General features: G+C 52.7%; 3 protein-coding genes across 3 annotated transcripts in view; 2 read left to right on the top strand and 1 right to left on the bottom strand.

Annotated features, from left to right (window-relative positions):
• The first annotated feature begins 2,747 nt into the window (after positions 1 to 2,747).
• On the top strand, positions 2,748 to 17,955 carry PHYHD1 (phytanoyl-CoA dioxygenase domain containing 1). Its single transcript, XM_040225348.1, has 11 exons — positions 2,748 to 2,930; positions 7,876 to 8,034; positions 13,092 to 13,167; positions 13,304 to 13,351; positions 13,622 to 13,677; positions 13,763 to 13,825; positions 14,698 to 14,719; positions 15,914 to 16,042; positions 16,372 to 16,488; positions 17,308 to 17,434; positions 17,540 to 17,955. Exons 1-11 carry the CDS (start codon positions 2,898 to 2,900, stop codon positions 17,583 to 17,585), a joined length of 876 nt encoding a protein of 291 aa, XP_040081282.1. The 5' UTR covers positions 2,748 to 2,897; the 3' UTR covers positions 17,586 to 17,955.
• A 2,196-nt stretch (positions 17,956 to 20,151) lies between these two features.
• DOLK (dolichol kinase) lies at positions 20,152 to 22,244 on the bottom strand. The gene has a single exon (XM_040225337.1). The coding sequence runs from the start codon at positions 21,921 to 21,923 to the stop codon at positions 20,307 to 20,309; it is 1,617 nt and encodes a 538-aa protein (XP_040081271.1). The 5' UTR covers positions 21,924 to 22,244; the 3' UTR covers positions 20,152 to 20,306.
• Positions 22,245 to 22,296: 52 nt separating this feature from the next.
• Positions 22,297 to 22,738, top strand: part of NUP188 (nucleoporin 188) — a 41,901-nt gene continuing 41,459 nt past the window's right edge. The window contains exon 1 of the mRNA XM_040225336.1: positions 22,297 to 22,366. Within this exon, the coding sequence (XP_040081270.1) occupies positions 22,335 to 22,366 (32 nt within the window). The 5' untranslated portion in view covers positions 22,297 to 22,334. The remainder of the gene's footprint in view (positions 22,367 to 22,738) is intronic.

Below are 22,738 nucleotides of genomic sequence, written 5' to 3' on the forward strand. Positions count from 1 at the left end.
GCCTTTGAAGGTCTTCATGTCCCTCGGGTCTCTGAGGTCCACTCGGCCCCGTGGTCTCTGGGAAGATAAGGAACTCTGCTTCCCTACCTGCCCCATGAAGCCAGAAGCCCCTCAGAGGCAGCGACCAGCAGACTCACTGGACACAGCCCCTGTTGCCCGTCAGGCGTGGATCCCACAGCCAGGCGTCCTCTGCCGGCCAGAGCCTAGGGTTTGGGCCCTCTGAGCTTTGGTGGGAGGGAATGGAGGACTGGAGTGGGAACCAGGAGTCTCGGGTCCTTGTCCCAGCTCAGTCATTCCCCACGTGAAGCTGGGCAGGCCCTTCCCTCCTGAGCCCTCCACGTCCCCATCTGTGCATTGGGCACATCTACGCTGTTCTCTTCGGGTCCTTATAATTCCAGCAGCCAGTCTCCAGGGCTCTGCCGAGGCAGTCCTGACCCAGCTCACAGCCCCTTTGGGCTGGGTGTGCTGAAGGCATGCGCTGGGTCAAGGGCTGAAGCTTGGGGGATGGGCAGAGTTGCTCTCAGATCCTAGCTCTGCCCTTTACCTGATGTGATCCTCAGTCCCCTCATTTATACAGTTAGGATGGGGTTGGAAACCTCACAGGATGGTTCTTGGGCTTCCTTAGCTTTTGCTTGTAGGTGCTCCACCCCAGCAGTGGCCTGGTTCTTGGTAATCAGTCAATCATCTGTCTTCCTCATGGACCAGTGATGCTCGCGCTGTGCCAACGTGGGCCCCGGGGCAGGGGTCTTTTGGTGAAGAAAAAGGGCCATTGTGTTTGACCTTGGCCTTAACAATAAGGCCTTAGCTGTTGCTTGGGCAACTCCTGGGGAACTTGCCAGTGTCTTTCCTCCTTACATGGACTTTGACCCCCGCCCAGGTGACCTCTGGAGTGAGTCAGGAGTTTTCCTTTCTGCCTCTGTCCTGGGATTTTTGGCAGGCTATGCCCTCCCTGCCTCACCCTTCTGTATCTTAGGAGTGGAGGTCTCCCTCACCTGTCTGGTCTGGTACCTCTCCCACAGTGCCCCCACCTCAGCCCTGGGGTGGCCCAGCCTCTGATCTGGAGCTGGTGAGCTTTTGGAAAAAAACAGCCATGTGGAAACACCACCCACCCACTTCCCAAAGCCTGAGACAAATCACAGGGAGGCCCAGCCCCACCCCTTCCCCCAACCCAGGGCTCTTTGCTCCAACTTAAAACCACACTGGTGGCCTTTTCTCTGATTATAACAGCAATTTTGAAAACTTTTTATTTTGAAAACTTGAGGACGTTCAAAAAATTAATTAAAAACACCTTCACATTCCACCCAGAACAGCTCCTGCTCACAAACAGTTTGTGAAACTTGCCAAGTGTCCAGGAGGTACTCCTGTCCCCAAAACTGCGGATGGGAAAGTAAGGCCAGAGGCACGAGTGGCAACCCGGTCAGGCTGCTGGGGTGTGTGTGTGGGGGGGGTTCCCCAAGAGTTGCTGGCCCAGCACTACAGGGAGATCCTTGCTGTGTTCCTGGCACACTGTGGCGGGCGTCTCTCTGGATCTGTGGGGCAACCAGTTGGGAAGGGGCAGCTGGGATCACTCCCTGCTGCGAGGGAGCTGTGTCTTGGCTGTGTTTCCCAAAGGGTTCTCTCACGTGTCTTCCTCACCAGCCTGTCCCCGGGGTCCCTCCTACCCTCTAGCCTCAGAAGCCTGCAGGGTGGGGGTCGCTCCTCCTCTAGCTCTCTGCTCTGGAGAAGCAGGGCCCAGGCAGCTAATTCCAGTGTGGTGGCCCAGAAAGCAGTGCTTGACTCAGGGCCAAGGCCCCCAGGGGCTGAGCTGTGTCCCCACGCTCACTCCCAAGACACTGTGTCCCTTCGCCATTCAGAAAGCGTCACTTCGGGGAAGGCCAGTGGCCGGTTTTCAGAAGCAGCAGCCAGTTTTCAGAATAGCCCTGTCAGCTGTTGAGCAGGGCTGGCTGGAAGGGTGGGTGTGTTGACCGCCAGCCTCAGACACCAACATCTCGGGCCTGGGGGTGGGGAACAGGGAGCCTGGCTTCCTTCGCCCTCATTTTGAAGGCCCAGCCCCCACCCCACGCCATTAGATTCCCCTTATCTTCACCTTCCTCAGAGCTGCAGACAGATCTATAATCCTCTCAGGACCTAGAGAGTCTCGGGGATCAAGGGTGGGGGTGGACACTCCTCCCCCAGGCCCTCTTCCACCTTTGGAATGCAAAGCCGCTCAGAGCCTGTCTGCTGGCCCAGCACCCACCCCGCATTCCATCTCATCCCATGTTGCCGCTGGTGGCCTCAGTTCAGTTCAGTGGCTCAGTCGTGTCCAACTCTGCGACCCCATGGACTGCCACACCGCCTAAGCTGGTGGCCTGCGCACTGTCTGATCCTCGCCCAGCAGAGGGGCAGGCATGGGTCGGATGGTCCAGTTAGTGGCGGCTCCTGGACTGGGACTCAGGTGTCCTCTTGCCTGCCGGGACCCTGCTGGGACACAATTTGTAGGCACCTTGTAAACAGCAGGTTTCTGGAAAGAAATTGAAAGGGGACAGCTCAGATAGAAGCCTTGTAGAGATCAGGACTGGCTAATCCTGGATTAGCTGGGGGGTGGGGTAAGGGATGGCTCCAGGATGTGGGGCGGAGACAAGGGCGGCCCCACCAGAGGACAGAAGTGAGACGGGTGTGTGTGTGTGTGTGTGTGTGTGTGTGTGTGGAGAAGGGCTGGGGGCTACGTTGGGTTTTCTCTGGGTGAGGTCAGGGAAAGGACGGGAGGCCAGGATTCTGGTTTTCTCTGGTCAGAGAAGGGTTAAACGTTCTTGGGCTTCCCAGGCTCCCGCCTCTCTCCCCTCCTGAACTTTTCCCTCTCCAGCCTTGGCCTCGGTACCCAGAGCCACCAGCCACCCTTGCGCCCTGCCCGGGTCATCATGGCCTGCTTGAGTCCCTCACAGCTCCAGAAGGTAGGGGCCTGCCGGTTGGGAGACCCCGAGGGTCAGATAAATGTAAGGGGCCCCGCAAAACTTGAACTAGTCCAGGAAACTCGACCCCGCCCCGTTGTATTTTTCTGAACAGGAAACTGGACCCCTAACTTCTGCACACACAGCCAGGGGCCGTCCAGGCCACCGCACCCGCGGTGGTGGGGGAACGTGTAGGTGACAATACCAGGCTAAAACACAGGGTCTTGAGAGCAGGGGGTCGGGGCGGGGACGAGGGTCTGGGAAGGGGCGGGCCCGGCAAGGGGGCGGGCCCGCTGAGCCCACCCCTAACCCAAGGCGCTTGGCTGTGGAACCAGCCGCGGGCGTTCCAGCGTGCCTGCGTTTGCTAAGTCGGTTCAGTCTTGTCCCACTCTTTGCGACCCTACGGACTGTATCCCACCAGGCTCCTCTGTCCATGGGATTCTCCAAGCAAAAATACTAGAGTGGGTTGACATGCCCTCTTCCAGGGGATCTTCCGGACCCAGGGATCCGACCCGCGTCTCTTAAGTCTCCTGCATTGGCAGGCGGGTTCTTTTACCACTAGCGCCACCTGGAAAGAGCTAAGCCTTGGGAATTAGAGCGACGGAGACGTTTGAAAAAAAACTGACCCTTGTGGTTTGTTCCTGGTGGCAAGAGGAAAATGCAAAAAAAAAAAAAAAAAAAAACCACACAAAAAACAGAAAATCTCAAAAAAGAAAATTAAAACATCCCATACATTTCCTGGAAATGGCAACCCACTCCAGTATTCTCGCCTGAAGAATCCCATGGACAGAGGAGCCTTGGTGAGCCGCACAGTCCATAGGGTCGCAAAGAGTCCGACACGACTGAAGCGACTGAGCAGGCACGCACGCGTACATTCCCTACGCTGAGACAGTATGTTGGTATACAGCCCTTGAATCGCTGAAACGTCCGGGGAATTCCCCGGTGGTCCCGTCGTTAAGACTTGGCCTTTCCACTGCAGAGGGCACAGGTTTGATGTCGCGACTGGGAATTAAGATCCCGGAAGCCGCACTGTGGGGCCAAATAAAATCAAAGGTCCATCACAATTGTTGTGTCTCACTAGGTTTTGTACGACTCTTTGTGACTCCATGGACTACAGCACACCAGGCTTCCCTGTTCTTCACCATATCCTGGAGCTTGCTCAAACTCATGTCCATTGAGTTAGTGATGGCATCCAACCATCTCGTCCTCTGTCATCCCCTTCTCCTCCTGCCTTCAATCTTTCCCAGCATCAGGGTCTTTTCTAATGAGTCAGCTGTTTGTATTAGGTGGCCAAAGTATTGGAGCTTCAGCTTCAGCATCAGTCCTTCCAATGAACATTCCGGGTTGGCTTCCTTTAGGATTGTTTGATCTCCTTGCTGTCCAAGGGACTCTCAAGAGTTTTCTCCAGCACAGTTCGAAACCATCAATTCTTGGGTGCTCAGCCTTCCTTATGGTCCAACTCTTAAATCCAAACATGACTACTGGAAAAACTGTAGATTTGACTAGACAGACCTTTGTCCCCAAAGTGATGTCTCTGCTTTTTAACATACTGTCTAGGTTTGTCATTGCCTTTCTTCCAAGGAGCAAACATTTTTTAATTTCATGGTTGCACTCACCATCCACAGTGATTTGGGAGCCCAAGAAAATAAAATATGTCATGGTTTCCGCTTTTTCCCCTTCTATTTGCAAAGAAGTCATCGGACTGACTGGATGCCATTGATCTCAGTTTTTTCAATATTGAGGGTTAAGCCTGTTTTTCACTCTCTTCTTTCACCCTCATCAAGAAGCTCTTTAATTCCTCTTCACATTCTGCCATTAGAGTGGTATCATCTGCATATCTGAGGTCGTTGATATTTCTCATGGTAATCAGCTGACTCATTAGAAAAGACCCTGATGCTGGGAAAGATTGAAGACAGGAGGAGAAGGGGATGACAGCAGAGGAGATGGTTACATGGCATCACTGACTCAATGGACATGAATTTGAGCAAGCTCCAGGAGATGGTGAAGGACAGGGAAGCTTAGTGTGCTACAGTCCATGGGATCACAAAGAGTCTGACACGACTGAGGAACTGAATAGCAAATCTTGATTCCAGCTTGTGATTCATCCAGCTTGGCATTTCACATGATGAAGCAACAGTTAGAACTGGACATGGAACAACAGACTGGTTCCAAATAGGAAAAGGAGTACGGCAAGGCTGTATATTGTCACCCTGCTTATTTAACTTATATGCAGAGTACATCATGAGACACGCTGGGCTGGATGAAGCACAAGCTGGAATCAAGATTGCCAGGAGAAATATCAATAACCTCAGATATGCAGATGACACCACCCTTATGGCAGAAAATGAAGAAGAACTAAAGAGCCTCTTGAAAGTGAAAGAGGAGAGTAAAAACGTTGGCTTAAAGCTTAACATTCAGAAAACTAAGATCATGGCATCCGGTCCCATCATTTCATGGCAAATAGATGGGGAAACAGTGGCTGAGTTTATTTTTCTGGGCTCTAAAATCACTGCAGATGGTGACTGCAGCCATGAAATTAAAAGACGCTTACTCCTTGGAAGGAAAGTTATGACCAACCTAGACAGCATATTAAAAAGCAGAGACATTACTTTGCTAACAAAGGTCCGTCTAGTCAAGGCTATAGTTTTTCCAGTGGCATGTATGGATGTGAGAGTTGGACTATGAAGAAAGCTGAGCACCGAAGAATTGATGCTTTTGAACTGTGGTGTTGAAGAAGACTCTTGAGAGTCCCTTGGACTGCGAGGAGATCCAACCAGTGCCTCCTAAAGGAGATCAGTCCTGGGTGTTCATTGGAAGTCCTGGGTGTTCAACTGATGTTGAAGCTGAAACTCCAATACTTTGGCCACCTGATGCAAAGAGCTGACTCATTGGAAAAGACCCTGATGCTGGGAAAGATTGAGGGCAGGAGGAGAAGGGGACGACAGAGGATGAGATGGCTGGATGGCATCACCAACTCAATGGACATGGGTTTGGGTGGACTCCAGGAGTTGGTGATGGACAGGGGGAGGCCTGGTGTGCCTGGTTGCAAAGAGTCGGACACAACTGAGTGACTGAACTGAACTGAATTGATTCTTTATATAAGTTAAATAAGCAAGGTGACAATATACAACCTTGACGTGCTCCTTTCCCAACCTGGAACCAGTCTATTGTTCCATGTCCAGTTCTAACTGTTGCTTCTTGACCTGCATACAGATTTCTCAGAAGGCAGGTAAGGTAGTCTGGTATCCCCATCTCTTAAAGAGTTTTCCACAGTTTGTTGTGATCAACACAATCAAAGGCTTTAGTGTGGTCAATGAAGCAGAAGTAGATGTTTTTCTGGATTTTCTTTGCTTTTTCTATGATCCAACAGATTTTGGCCATTTGATTTCTGGTTCCTCTGCCTTTTCTAAATCCAGTTTATACATCTGGAAGTTCTCGGTTTGTAGACTATTGAAGTCTAGCTTGAAGAATTTTGAGCATTACCTTTCTAGCATGTGAAATGAGCACAATTGTATGGTAGTTTGAACATTCCTAGGTATTGCCTTTCTTTGGGATTGGAACGAAAACTGACCTTTTCCAGTCCTGTGGCTATTGCTGCGTTTTCCAAATTTGCTGGCATATTGAGTGCAGCACTTTCACAGCATCATCTTTTAGAATTTGAAATAGCTCAACTGAAATTCCATCACCTCTACTATCTTTGTTCATGTAATGCTTGCTACATGCAAAGTCAAGGCCCACTTGACTGCATTCCAGAATGTCTGGCTCTAGGTACATGACCACATCATTGCGATTATCTGGGCCATTAAGAACTTTTTTGGATAGTTCTTCCATGTATTCTTACAGATGGTAGAATTGCCCATTCAACATGTTTCCCCAAGCTCCTACTATGTGCCAGGCACAGTACTGGGACCTAGAACTCCTGCTGTCCCCTGGGCCTTCACACAGCCCTCTGTGGAGGGACAGGTGTGACCCCACTGGACAGCATTTGCCCAAGTTCTCACAAATGAGAATACTAATTTGTATTTGGCTTTTTTTGTTGTTCTTGTTCAGTCACTTAGTCATGTCCAACTCTTTGCAGCCTCATGGATTGCAGCATGCCATGCTGCCCTATCCTTCACTATCTCCCTGAGTTGCTCAAACTCGTGCATTGCGTCACTGATGCCGTCCAACCACCTCATCCTCTGTCACCCACTTCTCCTGCCCTCAGTCTTTCCCAGCATCAAGGTCTTTTCCAGTGAGTCGGCTCTTCAGTACATTTATTTATTTAGCTGGGCTTTGGTCGAAGCACTCGGGATCTTTTATCTTCTTTTCGGTATATGGGATCGTTAGTTGTAGCCTGTGAACACTTAGTCCTGGCCTGTGGGATCTGGTTCCCCCTGCATTGGGAGCAGCAGGGAGTCTTAGCTGCTGAACCACCAGGGAACTCCCATGACTTCTTTTTCTAATCTCACAATATATCTAGAACACATTGCCATGTCAGTAAATATTTTTCTATCACCTGTGTTATATTCCAGGGAGATAAAGCATACTTTGTATACTGGTTTGTTGGATGTCTATCTCCTTTCCTAGATCAGGTCTGGGAGGCAGGCATCATGGATGGCTTGTTGATGACTGAATCTCCAGCTCCTAAAGCCATGTCTGGTGCACGGTAGATGTACAGTCAACGTTAGTTGGATAAATGAATGAGGTTGTATCCCCATGTGACTCAAGCCCACTGGAGGGTTACAGTGGGGACATCTCTGCTTCCACTCACCTTCATTCAAGCAGCCAACACTCACTGCCCTTCACTGGACATAGGCACCAGGGCCAGGGAGGCGGGCAGAGCAACGGACAGGTCGCCAGGTCCTGCCTTCAGACAGCTTCTGGTTTGGGGAGGGGTCAAATCAGTCCTCATGAAGAGCGTTTGAAGATAGGCAGAAGCCTGAGTCTCCTGCCTGTCTGCCTGCAGTTTCAGGAGGATGGATTCCTGGTGCTGGAAGGGTTCTTATCTGCAGACGAGTGTGAGGCCATGCAACAGAGGATTGGTGAGATCGTGGCTAAGATGGATGTCCCTCTCCACTGTCGCACGGAATTTTCTACCCAGGAGGAGGAGCAGCTGCGAGCCCAGGTAGGTGCCTGGAGCAGGTGGGGATGGGACATGGTCTCTGATGGGCAGTGAAGCCTGGAAATATCAGGTCCCAAGGCCCATGGGTTCATTTTTTTGGCCTTGCAGCACTGCTCAGCTCTTAGTTCCCCAACCAGGGATAGAACCTGTACCCCCTGAAGTGGAAGCTCAGACTCTTAAACACGAGCCACCAGGGGAGTCCCCCCATCAGCTCATTCTGACACTGAGTCAGGCCTTTCTCAAGGCACCAGACTGTGTCTTATTTGCCTATTTCCTTCACTCCCTACTATGAATTTATAAAGTCAACATTATTGCCCCCATTTGACAGATAAATTAAGGATAATTGAAGTTCAGTTCACATGCCCCAAACTACACAGTTAATCACTAATAGTTCAGTTCAGTTCAGTTCAGTTCAGTCGCTCAGTCATGTCCGACTCTTTGCGACCCCATGAATCGCAGCACGCCAGGCCTCCCTGTCCATCACCAACTCCCGGAGTTCACTCAGACTCACGTCCATCGAGTCCGTGATGCCATCCAGCCATCTCATCCTCTGTCATCCCCTTCTCCTCCTGCCTCCAATCCCTCCCAGCATCAGGGTCTTTTCCAATGAGTCAACTCTTCGCATGAGGTGGCCAAAGTACTGGAGTTTCAGTCCTATTTCTCACTTCCACTGTATTATCATAAGGGATTTGATTTAGGTCATACCTGAATGATCTAGCGGTTTTCCCTACTTTCTTCAATTTAAGTCTGAATTTGGTAATAAGGAGTTGATGATCTGAGCCACAGTCAGCTCCTGGTCTTGTTTTTGTTGACTGTATAGAGCTTCTCCATCTTTGGCTGCAAAGAATATAATCAATCTGATTTCGATGTTGACCATCTGGTGATGTCCATGTGTAGAGTCTTCTCTTGTGTTGTTGGAAGAAGGTATTTGTTATGACCAGAGCATTTTCTTGGCAAAACTCTATTAGTCTTTGCCCTGCTTCATTCCGCATTCCAAGGCCAAATTTGCCTGTTACTAATAGAGCCAGAACTTAAACCCAGATATGCCTGATACCAAGTTCATGTTGTCACTGCTCTGCTGTACTTCCTTAGAAGTTTTCCTGCCATAAAGGACCACTTTGTGGCCACAACCCAAAACAAATTATTTTGGTGGGCCCACCTGGGTAAGTCATCCCCCAGTGAGTCTAGGAGCTCTGCTTGTCCGGCGCCCGCGTCCCCTCCACCCCGGTGACCTAATGGAACTCAGTACAGTTTGAGATGGATAAGTTGAGACCCAGGGGTTCTCCCACACAGTTCTTGTAACCTTTCATAGCCTGATTTTATGAGCCTGCCTGCTGCTGGGCCCTCAAGCCAAAGCTGCAGTCCAGGGACTTCCCTAGTAGGTCCAGTGGCTAAGACTTTACACTCTCAGTGCAGGGGGCCCAGGTTCCATCCCTGGTCAGGGATCTAGATCCCACATGCTGCAACTAAAGCATTTGCATGCTGCAATAAACATGGAAGATCCTGCATGCCACAACTAAACACCCGGCACAGCCAAATAAATACATTCAGTTCAGTTCAGTCACTCAGTTGTGTCCGACTCTTTGCGACTCCATGAACCGCAGCATGCCAGGCCTCCCTGTCTATCACCAACTCCTGGAGTCCACCCAAACCCATGTCCATTGAGTCAGTGATGCCATCCAACCATCTCATCCTCTGTCGTCCCCTTCTCCTCTTGCCCTCAATCTTTTCCCAGCATCAGAGTCTTTTCCAATGAGTCAGCTCTTTGCATCAGGTGGCCAAAGTATTGGAGTTTCAACTTCAACATCAGTCCTTCCAATGAACACCCAGAACTGATCTCCTTAAGGGTGGACTGGTTGGATCTCCTTGCAGTCCAAGGGTCTTCTCCAACACCACAGTTCAAAAGCATCAATTCTTTGGCGCTCAGCTTTCTTCACAGTCCAACTCTCACATCCATACATGACCACCGGAAAAAACAATGCCTTGACTAGACGGACCTTTGTTGGCAAAGTAATGTCTCTGCTTTTGAATATGCTGTCCAGGTTGGTCATAACTTTCCTTCCAAGGAGTAAGTGTTTTTTAATTTCATGGTTGCAGTCACCATCTGCAGTGATTTTGGAGCCCCAAAAAACAAACTCAGCCACTGTTTCCACTGTTTCCCCATCTATTTGCCATGAAGTGATGGGACCAGATGCCATGATCTTCGTTTTCTGAATGTTGAGCTTTAAGCCAACTTTTTCACTCTCCTCTTTCACTTTCATCAAGAGGCTCTTTAATTCTTCTTCATTTTCTGCCATAAGGGTGGTGTCATCTGCATATCTGAGGTTATTGATATTTCTACTGGCAATCTTGATTCCAAGTTGTGCTTCCTCCAGCCCAGCGTTTCTCATGATGTACTCTGCATATAATAAATATATTAACAACAACAAAACAAGTTGTGGTCCAGGCTCAGTAATGGGAGCTCACTCTTACTCATGGCAATGAGCTTCTGCCATCTGGTGGGCATAACGGGACTCACAATGACTGGAAGACACTACGCAGAGAATGGGGACTTCAGAAAGAAAGGGGGTTTATAGGATGACAGCTTTGCTCCCAACAGTAGGTTTCATTTCGCTGTACTGGTATCCAGCATATTCTCAATATTCACTACTGATACTGTGAAAGACTTTGAAATGGATGTTTAAAAAAGATTGGCAGGTGTCCTGTTCAGCTCTTCTTTCCAGATTACCTGCACTTTTCATTATTTTTTAAGTTGACAATCCTGCAAGTTTTGTGATAACTCAATGATACTTGTCCATAGAAATGGGCATGAAGTTGGTCTGGCAGGATGCAATTATTGATTGCCCCTGGGGCTATATCAGTTTTGCATTGATCTCTAAATTCATTTCAGCGTTTCTCATTGCCTATATTTGTGTGGTTCTTGAAATTCTCCTTTGAACATGTTGCTGGTTCCTTTGTGAATTACTGAGTTTAGTAACATCTTTGACATGCATGTAGCATCATTGTCTTTAATATTATTATCCATTATAAGATTGAGGGCAGGAGGAAAAAGGGACGACAGAGGATGAGATGGTTGGATGGCGTCACCAACTCGATCCACCCACCAACATGGGTTTGGGTGGATTCCTGGAGTTGGTGATGGACAGGGAGGCCTGGCGTGCTGCGGTTCACGTGGTGGCAAAGAGTCGGACATGACTGAGCGACTGAACTGAACTAAACTGATGCTTCTCAAACTTGTTTCCCTCACTCTGATCCTAGTACAGAGGAGCTGAGAATGTTAGAAAAAACCTTTCAGTTTTCAGTGGGAAGCTGAAAGTTTTCAAAGAACCACAATGAGTCACTGAGTTGAGCCAGGTAGGCACCTGTGATAGCAGATGTGTTCAGGTGAGGAAGAGGTGGGGCTCTGCCACCTAGGAACCCAGGTAGGGGCATCACTCAACTGTCCTTAAGGCACCACGCGGGGAGGAAGATTATACATGTGTGTGTGTTGTGTATATATAGTCTTCCTTCCATGGTGACACAGGCACAATTGAGTGACACCAGTGCCCCTAATTGGAAGGAAGATTATGTATATGCGTGTATCGTGTATGGGCTTGCCTGGTGGCTCAGACGTTAAAGAATCTGCCCGCGATGCGGGAGACTGGGGTTCGATCCCTGGGTCAGGAAGATCCTCTGGAGAAGGGAATGGCAACCCACTCCAGTTTTCTTGCCTGGAGAATTCCATGGGCAGGGGAGCCTGGAGGACTACAGTCCATGGGGTTGCAAAGAGTTGGACGCGACTAAGCAACTTACACTTTCACTTTTACTTTTCATTGAGTCTGTTGATATATATATATGGCATGGTGATCATGTGTGACCAAAGCCACGAGGAAACGTGGGACATCTTCCTGGAGCGTCATTTTCATATGATGCTAAGAAATTTGAAATAGGATGTTAAAACTAACAAGGCGAGGTTATTAAGAAAAAGATTAGTAATAGCTTATATTTAGAGAGCACTTAGCCATGCCCTCACTGAGTGTTTTCTATAATAATAAGGGCAGATATTCACATGACACCACATTCCAAGGACTGTTCTAGAGCCTTGTGTGTCTGTGTGTACACGTGGGTGTGCACATGTACGTGCTCAGTCATGTCCGACTCTTTGTGACGCCATGAGCTGTAGCCCGCCAGGCTCCTCTGTCCATGGGATTTCCCAGGTAAGAATACTGGAGTGGGTTGCCATCTCCTTCTCCAGGAGATCTTTCCCTTCTCAGGCACTGAACCCACATCTCCTGCACTGGCAGGTAAATTCCTTGCCACTGCGCCCCTGGAAGCCCAATAATAATGAGGGGCAGGTATTCACATGACACCATACATTGTTGTTGTTCAGTCACCAACTAAACAACATAATCCCTACAACATCTTATGAGATAGGTGGCTTTAATAGCCTGTGTATTTTATGAGGAAACCAAACCCAGAGAGGTTCAGGTAATGTGACTGTGGTCACAGTCCATCAGTGGCTGAGCTGGGATTTGAACCCCAGTATTCTAGCTCCAGGGTTTCCCAAGTGGCCCAAAGCTCCCTGGGAACCAGGCCTCTTTGATCATGCCATTATCGGGTATGAGTCATGTGATCTATTAAGAGGTTTCCAGGGGGACTTCCTGATGGTCCAGTGGTAAGATTCCATGCTCCCAATGCCGGGGGCCCAGGTTTGATCCCTGGTCAAGGAACTAGGATCCCACATTCCGCAACTAACAGCCCGCATACTGCGACTAGAAAAAAGATCCCGTGTATCACAATTAAGACCTGGTGCAGACAAATACATAAATTAATTAATTTTTTTAAAAAAGAAAGAGGTTTCCAAAAACTTCTGTGCTTGTAGCTTCCGACTGTGCTGTCAGGCCCTCGGGTTTCCAGTTTACCATCTGTGTTGCATTGAACAAGTCTGAGAAGCATCAGTGGAGTCTGTAGCTCTGTGCTGGGTGCAGGGTGGGGGGCCTCTGAATCCTCTTCCCTCTCTGCCAGGCCCACCTGTGACCCCGAGATGCTCTCTCAGTCCCTCTGATGTCCCCTCTCCACAGGGCAGCACAGACTATTTCTTAAGCAGCGGTGACAAGATCCGATTCTTCTTTGAGAAAGGCGTCTTTGACAAACAAGGTTTGGAACTGGGGCCCTACACTGGCTGGACTTGGGTGTCTGCCCCCCGGGGCTGGGGTGTTGGTGCACTGAGGCCAGCTGTCTGCAGGTAGCTGGACTCTAGTTCTTCTGCCTTGACCTGTTCTTTGTGCCACAGGAAATTTCCTGGTCCCACCGGAGAAATCCATCAACAAAATTGGCCATGGTAAGCAGGATCTTGGGCGAACCTAAGGTCTGAAGAGTTGGAGGGGGCCTTCCCTCAAAGCACACACTAAGTTAGTAGCCCAAAAGATGGCATTTCTGGGTTCAGGCTCCTCCTTGGGCCCTGCCCTCCATTCCTTCGTTATAAACAAGCGGAAAGCTTAATGCACAGAAAATAGCGAAGCACATCAAAGTGAAGCCTGATCTTGGGTGCGCAGGCCTAGGCCTGGGAGGGGACTGGGGACTGGCTCTTCATCTCACCTTTGTCCCGCAGCCCTGCATGCCCATGACCCAGTCTTCAGGCATGCCACACACTCCCCCAAGGTGCAGGTGAGGAGAGGTGTCGGCGAGGGCGGGCAGGTAGGCCAGATGTGAGTGTGGGCAGGCTGGCTGTGTGACCTCTGCCCCCTTCCAGGCTTTGGCCAGAAGTCTGGGCCTCCAGATGCCTGTGGTGGTGCAGAGCATGTATATCTTTAAGGTGAGCACCCCATCCTCCCCAGGCCTCAGTTTATCCTCTATAAAGTGGGCACAGTGCTTAAACCAGCCCCTCCTTCAAGGGCCACAAGCTGTCTCCCTAAAGAATTACTACTCAATGGGCAAGGGAACATGAAAATTGGTCTCCCCTGGTTAGGATGCCTGGCATTCCCTTGGCTCTCAGTTACAATTTAGCAGCAGAAGGGAAGGGGGCCCAAGGGCTGCCTCCTCCTTTTGTTGGCTATTGAAATGCCTTGCTTTCAGCTTTCAAGGCCCAGCCCAGTGCCACCTCCTCCAAGAAGCCTTCCAACTCCCTTGGGAAGAGAGGACCCATCTTTGACCCTGAAGCCTAGAGGCTTAACTGCTGGTCTGGGCCCCAGTTTCTCCCACTGCCCCTCACTTCTGCCTTGTACCTTTAAAGAAAAACTAATTTTATTTTTGGTTGCGTCAAGTCTCTGTTGTGGCGCATGGGCTCAGTAGGTGCAGTGCGTGGGCTTAGCTGCTCTGTGGCCTGTGGAATCTTGGTTCCCCCACCAGGGATCAAACCCACATCCTCTGAGTTGAAAGGTGGATTCTTAACCACCTGACCACCGGGGAAGTCCCCTGCCTTGTGTTCTTGTTAGGCATGTGAGTCTTCTCTTCCCAGAGAAGTTTGAAGGTGTCTGAAGGCATGTTCAGACTGGGAGCTCCCTCCCAGGCAGGGTTGTTTTTCTCCCTGCAGCCCTCCTGGGCTGGCACAGTAGGTGCTGGGTGCCTATGGGGAAGCCTGGGAGATAAACACCTGTGGCAGGGGCAGGAGCATCCCACTGAGATGACTCAGAGCAGCCCTCCCCCCACCCCCTCCTGCTCTCACCTGGCCCTTCCCCTCTCTTGCAGCAACCTCACTTCGGAGGTGAAGGTGAGCCAAGAGCAGGCTGGGGCCCTGGCACAGGTCCTGGTGGGAGATCTGGGACATCAATCATTGTCAGGGCCCCAGAGAGACCAGCCTCCTCTGCTGCTTCTAGAGTGAACTGGTGGGGTGGGGTGGGGTGGGGGAAGTGGTCCCGGAGTCCTTGACACAGTGGTTCCCAAACCTAGTAACAACCCCTTGTGGATTAAAAATGCACATTCCTGGGCCCCATTCTCTGAGATCGAGGGAACCAAGGGCCTGGGAATCTGTATTTTACCAAGTTCCCTGATTCTATGCTGATTCAGCATAGAAATTGCTGATCTGATTACACACCTGCTGGAATCACAGTTACCCTTTCCCGCCTCCCTCATGGGCGATGATCCCCTTCTCTCACATACCTCCAGTGACAGAGGGCTCACTCCCCTGCAGGCAGCTCTTCCCTTCCTGCACAAGCCCAGGTCCTTCCTCTGTAAGGCCCCTCCCTCTCCACCAAGCCCAAGGACAGTCTCCCGAAGGGGGTGACCATCCTCTCCCTGAGCCGTCTTTGTCGTCTCTTAATCCGGCACCCCCAGCTCCTTCAGCCTTTCCTCGTCCCAGTGTTTTGGGGCCCTCACCATTAGGACACCTTTGTTTGGACACTGGATTGTCAAAGTCTCTCTTAAAGTTTGGTGTTCAGAAAGCACACAGTTCCTCGGGAAAGGCCTAGCACCCACTTTTGTTATTATAGATTCAGTTCCTCCGTTGAGTGGTCCTCCTTGGTGGCCTGGGCCCCAGCATCATGCAGGGGGTGTTTACAAGGGGGATGCTGTGTCTGTCCCTTGCTTTGCACCCAACTTCTCAGTCTTCAGCCCCTGGGGGCTTACACTGGGCCATCTGGTGGCCAAGGTGCCCTCTCTGCCTAAGGACAGTGGCTTGAGTTACCTGCTGCAATGAAACAATAGCCACTGCTTTCTAGGCTGCAGTTACAATGTTGAACATATATTGCTTCATGGGATTCTTCAGCAACCTCGCAGTTAGGTTATCATAGGGACTGCTCTATGGTTTAGGAAATTGAAGTTTTGAGAGGGGATCTCTCTTGCCCAGAGTCTCCAGCCCAGGAAGTGGGGAGATTCTAACTGCTCCTGGGAGGACCAAGGAGTGAGTAGAATTGGGGCCCAGGTGAGGCGGGGCGGGGCTTCTCACGCCCAGGTGGGCCTGCTGCAGTCACCCCTCACCAGGACGCCTCCTTCCTATACACGGAGCCCCTGGGCCGGGTGCTGGGCCTGTGGATCGCTCTGGAAGACGCCATGCTGGAGAATGGCTGCCTCTGGTTTATCCCTGGCTCCCACACAGGTGAGGCCACCTCCCTCTCCCTGCTCACTTGTCCTCACCCTCCACGAGTGTACACGTGCGTGCTTGATCGTGTTGGACTCTTTGCGACCCCATGGACTGTAGCCCACCAGGCTCCTCTGTCCATGGGATTTTTTAGGCAAGAATACTGGAGCAGGTTGCCATTTCCTACTCCAGGAGATCTTCCTAACCCAGGGACTGAACCCATGTCTCCTGAATCTCCTGCATTAGCAGGCGGGTTCTTTACCACTAAGCCATCTGGGAAGCTCCCCGCCCCCATGGGAGAAGGACCTGGAAGAAAGAGAGGCTGAAGGCCCCGCTTTGGCCTGCAGGTGGAGTGTCGAGAAGGATGGTCCGGGCCCCTGCTGGCTTGGCACCTGGCACCAGCTTCCTCGGGTCGGAGCCAACCCGGGATAACAGCCTCTTTGTGCCCACACCAGTGCTGAGAGGTAGGGGGTGCAGAGGGCAGGGAGCAGGGCCTGGAGGCGATGCCCAGGGGGTCTGTGCCTGCTCTGACCTGAGGGCCAGGGAGTCACAGCAGGAGGGAAGGTCGGGCGGGCACTGTGTGACTGATACCAGGGTCCCCCAGGCTGGCCTGGAATCCAGATGCTGCTACTTGCAGACTGTCTCTAAGAGCAAATGACTGAAACCCTCTGAGCCTATTTCCCCAAACATCAAGTGGGGAATCCAGTGAGATATTGTGTGTGAGATGGTGCACAAGTGCTCAGAAATCCTGTCAGCACACACTTCCTTTCGATTTTTACATTAGTATTTATTTGGTTGCACTGGGTATTAGTTGTGACGTGTGTGCTCAGAAGTTGCGCATGCAGGCAGCTGCCTCATGGCATGCGGAAGTCTTAGTTCCCCAGCCAGGGATCGAACTTACATCTCCTGCATGGGAAGGTGGCTTCTTAACCACAGGACCACCAGGGAAGCCCCACACCCTTTCTTTCAGAAAAAGGAAACCGAGTTCCAACGCTGTGTTCCCAGGTGAGGCCCCAGCTGGCTTCTGCCTGGTTCTGGAAATGCCGCAGAAGGCAATGCCACTGCCGAGGCTTGTGAGGGCGCGGGCCACGGTGCAAAGACTTGATCCTGGGGCAACCCATGTCCAACCGCACAGCCTGCAACCTGGGGCAGACTCCAGGCCCCTGAGGTTCCCGGGATGAGGATGGGGACAAAGAGGCCACACCACCGCTTGGAGGGAGGGGACTGCCCACCATGTCCCTTCCTGCCCCGAGTGCTCTCCTGACCTGCTGTGTCCCTGCCAGGGGCCCTCATCCTGATCCATGGAGAAGTAGTGCACAAGAGCGAGCGGAATTTCTCTGACCGCTCGCGCCACGCCTACACTTTCCACCTCATGGAGGCCGCTGGCACCGTCTGGAGCCCAGATAACTGGTAGGTGGCAGGGCTGTTGTGTGCCCCAGACAGCTCCTGAGCAGGCCTGCCCTGGAGGCCCTGGACAGTGCTCTGGCCCAACGTCTTCCCCCTCATCCTCTGCAGGCTCCAGCCGACCCCTGAGCTGCCCTTTCCCCCACTGTACACCTAAAGGCCCTCTCAGGGCCGGAACACGTCCACTCTCGGGTGAAGCTGCGGGCCACCAATGCCAGCGCCTTGCCCGACCGCCTGGCCTCAACAGGGAAGCCACGTCTCTCCTTCAGGGTTTTCCTCATGCTGGTGTCTCTGCAGACAGGCAGGCACGACGTGGTAGCCTGGCAGGAGGAGCCCGGGCTGGGTGCTCTTCCCAACATCTCTCTCTGCTTTTCCCTACCCCAACACAACCTGCGCCAAGAGGCAGCCTCACAGCCACGAAAAGGGTTCTCGCTGCTTCTCTGCCGGCTTTTCAGTCTTCTCCCCTCTCGATGGAAGTCTTGGTCAGTATGGTGGGAGACACTGAATAAACACGACTTCCGAATGCAGCATCTTGATCCTCCTTTCCCAGGCCGCCTTGCTCTCAACACGAGAGCCCTGGTAAGAGGCATCCCATGTGGTCCAGCCCTGCCCGGTGAGGTACATGTGATGTGGGTAACAGTAAGTGACATTCAGTGGGCATTCGTGGCATCAGGAGTTTCTGTGCTTACTCACTGGATCCTCACCCCTTTCAGGCAGGCGCTGTGTACATAAGGAGCTGACATGCGGGAAGGTTAAGTGATCTAAGTCTCACAGCCATTCAGGTGTTCGGCGAGGTCAGCTGGATGCAGGGCCTGTGCTCTGACCTCTATGCTCCCAGTTCTCCTTTTGGGGGAAAAGAGGACTGGAGCCTGCAATCCAGTCTTAAAGATTTTGGTCGCTTTCCAGCTCAGGCCAGGCCCGTCTCTCTGGGCCCACCAAGGGGCTGGACTAGGTCCTCCACAGGTCCCTCTTCTTGGGCATGCTCGACAGGCACCCAGATCTGCAGGAACAATTACCAAACCCCAAACCTGCTTGGCTGGGATCTGGTCCAGTGATTGCAAACTGGGGGCCATTAGCCAATTTTACAACGCAGAAGTGCTCTGTCTGGGCCTCAGCATTAAAGCAAACCAACCAACCCACAACTTTTTAAAGCTGAGAGATTTCATGTAACGAGCCATGATTCTAAGCTGCCTTGTAAGAGCAGATCAATAGCCTGCGTCGACAGTCTGGGCCTGTGGTCTAGCCTAGGTGACCGCCAGCTGGAGCTGGTCCTTACAGGCCCGTGTGCTCTTCCCTTCCCTTCCCTGCCCTCTCTCACTGTGTAACCTGCCTGGTCTCAGAGGCCTTAAGATTCTATGACTTTGATCCGACCCCTGCTGTATATGTGGACAAACCAAGGCCACCTGGGGAGTCAGGGGTCAAAGCCAGCACTCATCTACTCTGCACCCTAACATGGTGCTGCCTCCTTTAGCCACGCAGTAGCGGCAGTCTGAGCAAAGGGAAGGGCTTGTTAACGCTTCTTTGAGGCCAGAGGAATGTCTCAATACCCTCCTCTGAGAAGGGCCTGCTGGTGACGCCTAGGCAGAAGCACAAGCTCCCAGCGCCGGGCTGCTTGCTTCCAGCCTTGGTGCGGCAGAGTTCTCACCTCTTCCTGCTAGGTCCCTCCCTGCTAGGCTGGTGAGAAGTGGGCAGAACCTTTGAGAAACCTGCTGTGCTATCTTCTCACTGATGGGAAATGTTCATCCACTCAATGAAGGTCTGCTGAGTTCTGGCCACCTGCCAGGCTGTGCTGGCACTGGGGGATACAGTGGGGAACCATGCAGCTTGGACTCTGTCCTCAGAGGGCGAGGCTGGAGCATGCCTACCCCTGGCTTCCCCAGCAGAGCGAGTCTGAACACTCGGTAAGCTTCACCAGCTCCCCTGGCTCTAATTGCTTGCTCAGAGAAGAGACCCACACAGGTGTGGACATAACAGGAAGGCAAAGAGGTCTCAGGAGGGACTTGGACAAGGACCCTGTGCTGTCCAGCTTGTCCATCATCAGCACCACTCAGGCGGGCAGCAGAGGCCTTGAGGCAGGGTGGGGTTGGCTCAAACAGGGAGTCAGTCCAGGACCCGATCCTCTTCCTCCAGCCCTTCCAGGGGTGCAAGAAACAGATGCACTCTCTCCCCCTCAGCTCTTCCTAAGCCAAATGGGAGAAACCACATGTACTTGGCTGTTTTCCTCTTGGACTCTCCTCCAAATGAAGCCAGAGGAGTAGGGTCATTCTACTCTCCAGGTACAACCCATATAACCTTTGGTTTGCTTGGCTTTTTGTTGAGCTAATGACTGGTCTTGGGTAACAAAGACACTGTCCCTCACTGATGTGGCCCTTTTGCACTTATGTGCAGGCCCTGAGCTGGACACCTCATTCACGTCACTTCACCAGACCCTCACCCCATGAGGTGCAGGATCTTATTATTATTCCCATCTTGCAGACAAGAGAACTGAGACCCAGAGAGATTAAGTGACTCGTACAGTTAAGAAGTGATTCAGCCAAGTAGTCTGACCACAAGAGTTGACACCAGAACCTGAAATGTTAACCCCTCTGCCCTACTACCTCCAGAGTCTACTCTGGTCCCTCAAGGATTGCAAGGCAGGGGCCCTATAGCACACTCAAGCTCTATGAGCTGTTGCACTAGACTTTAAAGCCTTTTTGCATTTTTAAATATCAGCAAAACTAAAACCAGGAGTGCTTTGATTTTTATTTTAAATCTGAATCAGTTGAAAAATTAAATCTGCTTCTTCCTATCTTGGCTTTTCAAGCCCAAGTGGCTGGCTGCTCTGGGGACCATTGGTCCTCCCCATGTCCCTGCTTCCTCCATCGCTAATGTACAGCAGCTAGGCCATCAGCAATATCAAGAGGTACAGAGGCAAAAGGAGATTGTCTATCTGTGTAGTGTAGGCTTCCAGGAGGGATACGGTGCTGATGGATCCCAAAATCCAAGCATAACTGTAGTTCAGGTCCACTCCACTGTCAAAGATTAAGATCAGAGCTACAGAAATGATCTGGGCAAATATAGATGTCATCGTTCCCTCAAAAGTCTTTTTGGTTCCAGGCCAGCGAATCTCCCCCATGGTGCTGCCGAATATGGAGGCCACAGTGTCACCCACACCGACGGCCAGGACGCCTGCATAGGGCACTAGGGCCCTGGCTCCTCCTAAGCTACCCTTCTGTGTGCAGGGCCTGGGGACTAACCAGATGGGAAGAGACATGCCTAGGAGCAGGTAGATGTGGGTCAGGATGAGCGGCCCACTGTCTCGTTCATCCAGGAAGAGGGACAGAAGGCTTCGCAGGGTATGGCCCAGGGGCTTGATGCGGAAATAGCGCACGTACTCCAGGAAGATGAAGACAGCCAGACATACGGTGGCGGCCACGTAGAGCAGGGGCCGGTCCAAGATGATACCTGGGATGTAGGTGGCTACCACAATGAAGTGGAAATACTTTCGAGCAATGGTGGGGGCCTGGTGCTTTTTGGACTCGGAAGATGACCGCTTGGCATTCTGGTACAGAACCACCAGGCAGGCCATGGTGGCCAGCAGACACCAATAAGCTAGGAGGTAGACTCGGGTCTCTGTCTGGAAGAGGAATTGAAAAAGCCACAGCAGGGGGTTCCTGCGGATGAGGCGGTGCAGCCAGGGCAGAACGACGCCAAGGCCCAGGACGCAGGTCATGAGGTGGAAGAAGATGGAAGAGGCCCAGGTGCCCGAGTCCATGAATACAAAGAGGGTGCTGAAGAAGATGCCCATGAGCACCATGCCTACCACTACCACGAGCAGGAAGAAGTCCAAGGGGTCCCCCTGGCTTTCCACCACAGTGAGAGAGCGCTTGATGAGCTGGTTGAGCATGAAGCTGATGCCACCCAGGACCAGCAGCGCCTCTCCGGGGGTGAAGCAGCGAGGCAGCAGGTACAGCAGGATCATGTTGAGGTACACGAAGATCAGCAGGGCCTCCAGGACCTCGATCACCTCGCCGACACTCAGCGAGTGCTTCATGATGTAAATGATGACGCCTCCAGCCAAGCCCGAGATGACGCAGGTGTTGGTGGGCACCGGGCGAGTGATGCCCAGGGCCAATACTGAGGAGAAGAGGGCCACTGCCATGCCCGTGGCCGCCACCACAATTCCAAACCGCTCGAAATATGGGTTCCCCGCAGCCTGGCAGCGCTCCTTCATAACCAGTCCTAGCAAAGGCATGACCACCGAAGCGGGCAGTAGGCCACTGTTCGCGGACATTCGGAACTGGAAGACCGCGCTTCCCTGCTGTAGGAGCCGGTCCCATTTGTACTGAACGTAGAAGGCCTGCACCGCGAGGGCCACGGCGCACCACGAGTATCGATCCCACACGGCTGCGTGGATGCTCAGCACCACTACGAACACCACCGCCGCCTCTGCCAGCACGGAGCCACTCAGCGGAGGCCCGGACCCAGGGGTCGGGGGAGCGCACTCTCGGGTCATGTCTCTAGACTCCGGACCCACGGAAAACCGGGGTGACTAGGGATGCCTTGGACTCTGGCCCTTTAACCCCCGTCCGGCAGACAGCAGTAGCTTCGCCTTGCCAGCACCTTCTTTCTCCGTTCTCCAGCTCCCTCCAGAAGGGAAGCTCCACTGTAGGCCACTCTATGCCGCCTGGGAGTCGGCGTCAGGCTTTCCTCCACCACCTCCCACTCACGGCGTAGACGTCTCCCCTCTGCCACCTCCCTCACAGCCTCGGCCGCGCTTGCTTAGGGTTCCTCACCTCTCCCGGCAGCGCCATGTTGGCCCCGCCCCCGCACCCACGTGACGAAAACCCGGTCCACGCCCTGGAAGCGCGCGGTCACGTGGGCGTGGCGTCTGGGGGCGGGGCTGGGGGCGCGCGCGCGCGCGAAGATGGCGGCTGCCGCCGGCGGTCCGTGTGTGAGGTGCGGAGCGGGCCGAGTCGGCGGGGATGACTGAGGCGCGGGATCCAAGCCAAGCGCAAGCCGGGGCGGGAGTTGAGGGCGAGATGTGGCGGCAGTGGCAGGGTGAAGGCCGGCTAGGTGTACGGGCGCCGGGACGGGAGGCGGTTACGGCCAAACGGTCCCCGCGCGCGGGGATATGAGGCGACTTCTGTGAAAGGGGGGCCGGCGCCTCCCCGCTTCCCGAGGCGCCGGCCTCCCGTCTCCTCACCCGGCCCTTCTCCTTCCCTCCCCTCTCCCGGCGGCGCGTCCCTCGGCGCCCCCTCCCCCCCTCACCGCGCTTCCTGTCCGGTGTGACGCTCCCTCGAGGCGCGACAGGGCGCTTCGCGGTTGCCC

The sequence above is a fragment of the Oryx dammah genome, unplaced genomic scaffold (genome assembly GCF_014754425.2).
Source record: "Oryx dammah isolate SB20612 unplaced genomic scaffold, SCBI_Odam_1.1 HiC_scaffold_25, whole genome shotgun sequence".
In the NCBI taxonomy this organism is placed as follows: domain Eukaryota; kingdom Metazoa; phylum Chordata; class Mammalia; order Artiodactyla; family Bovidae; genus Oryx; species Oryx dammah.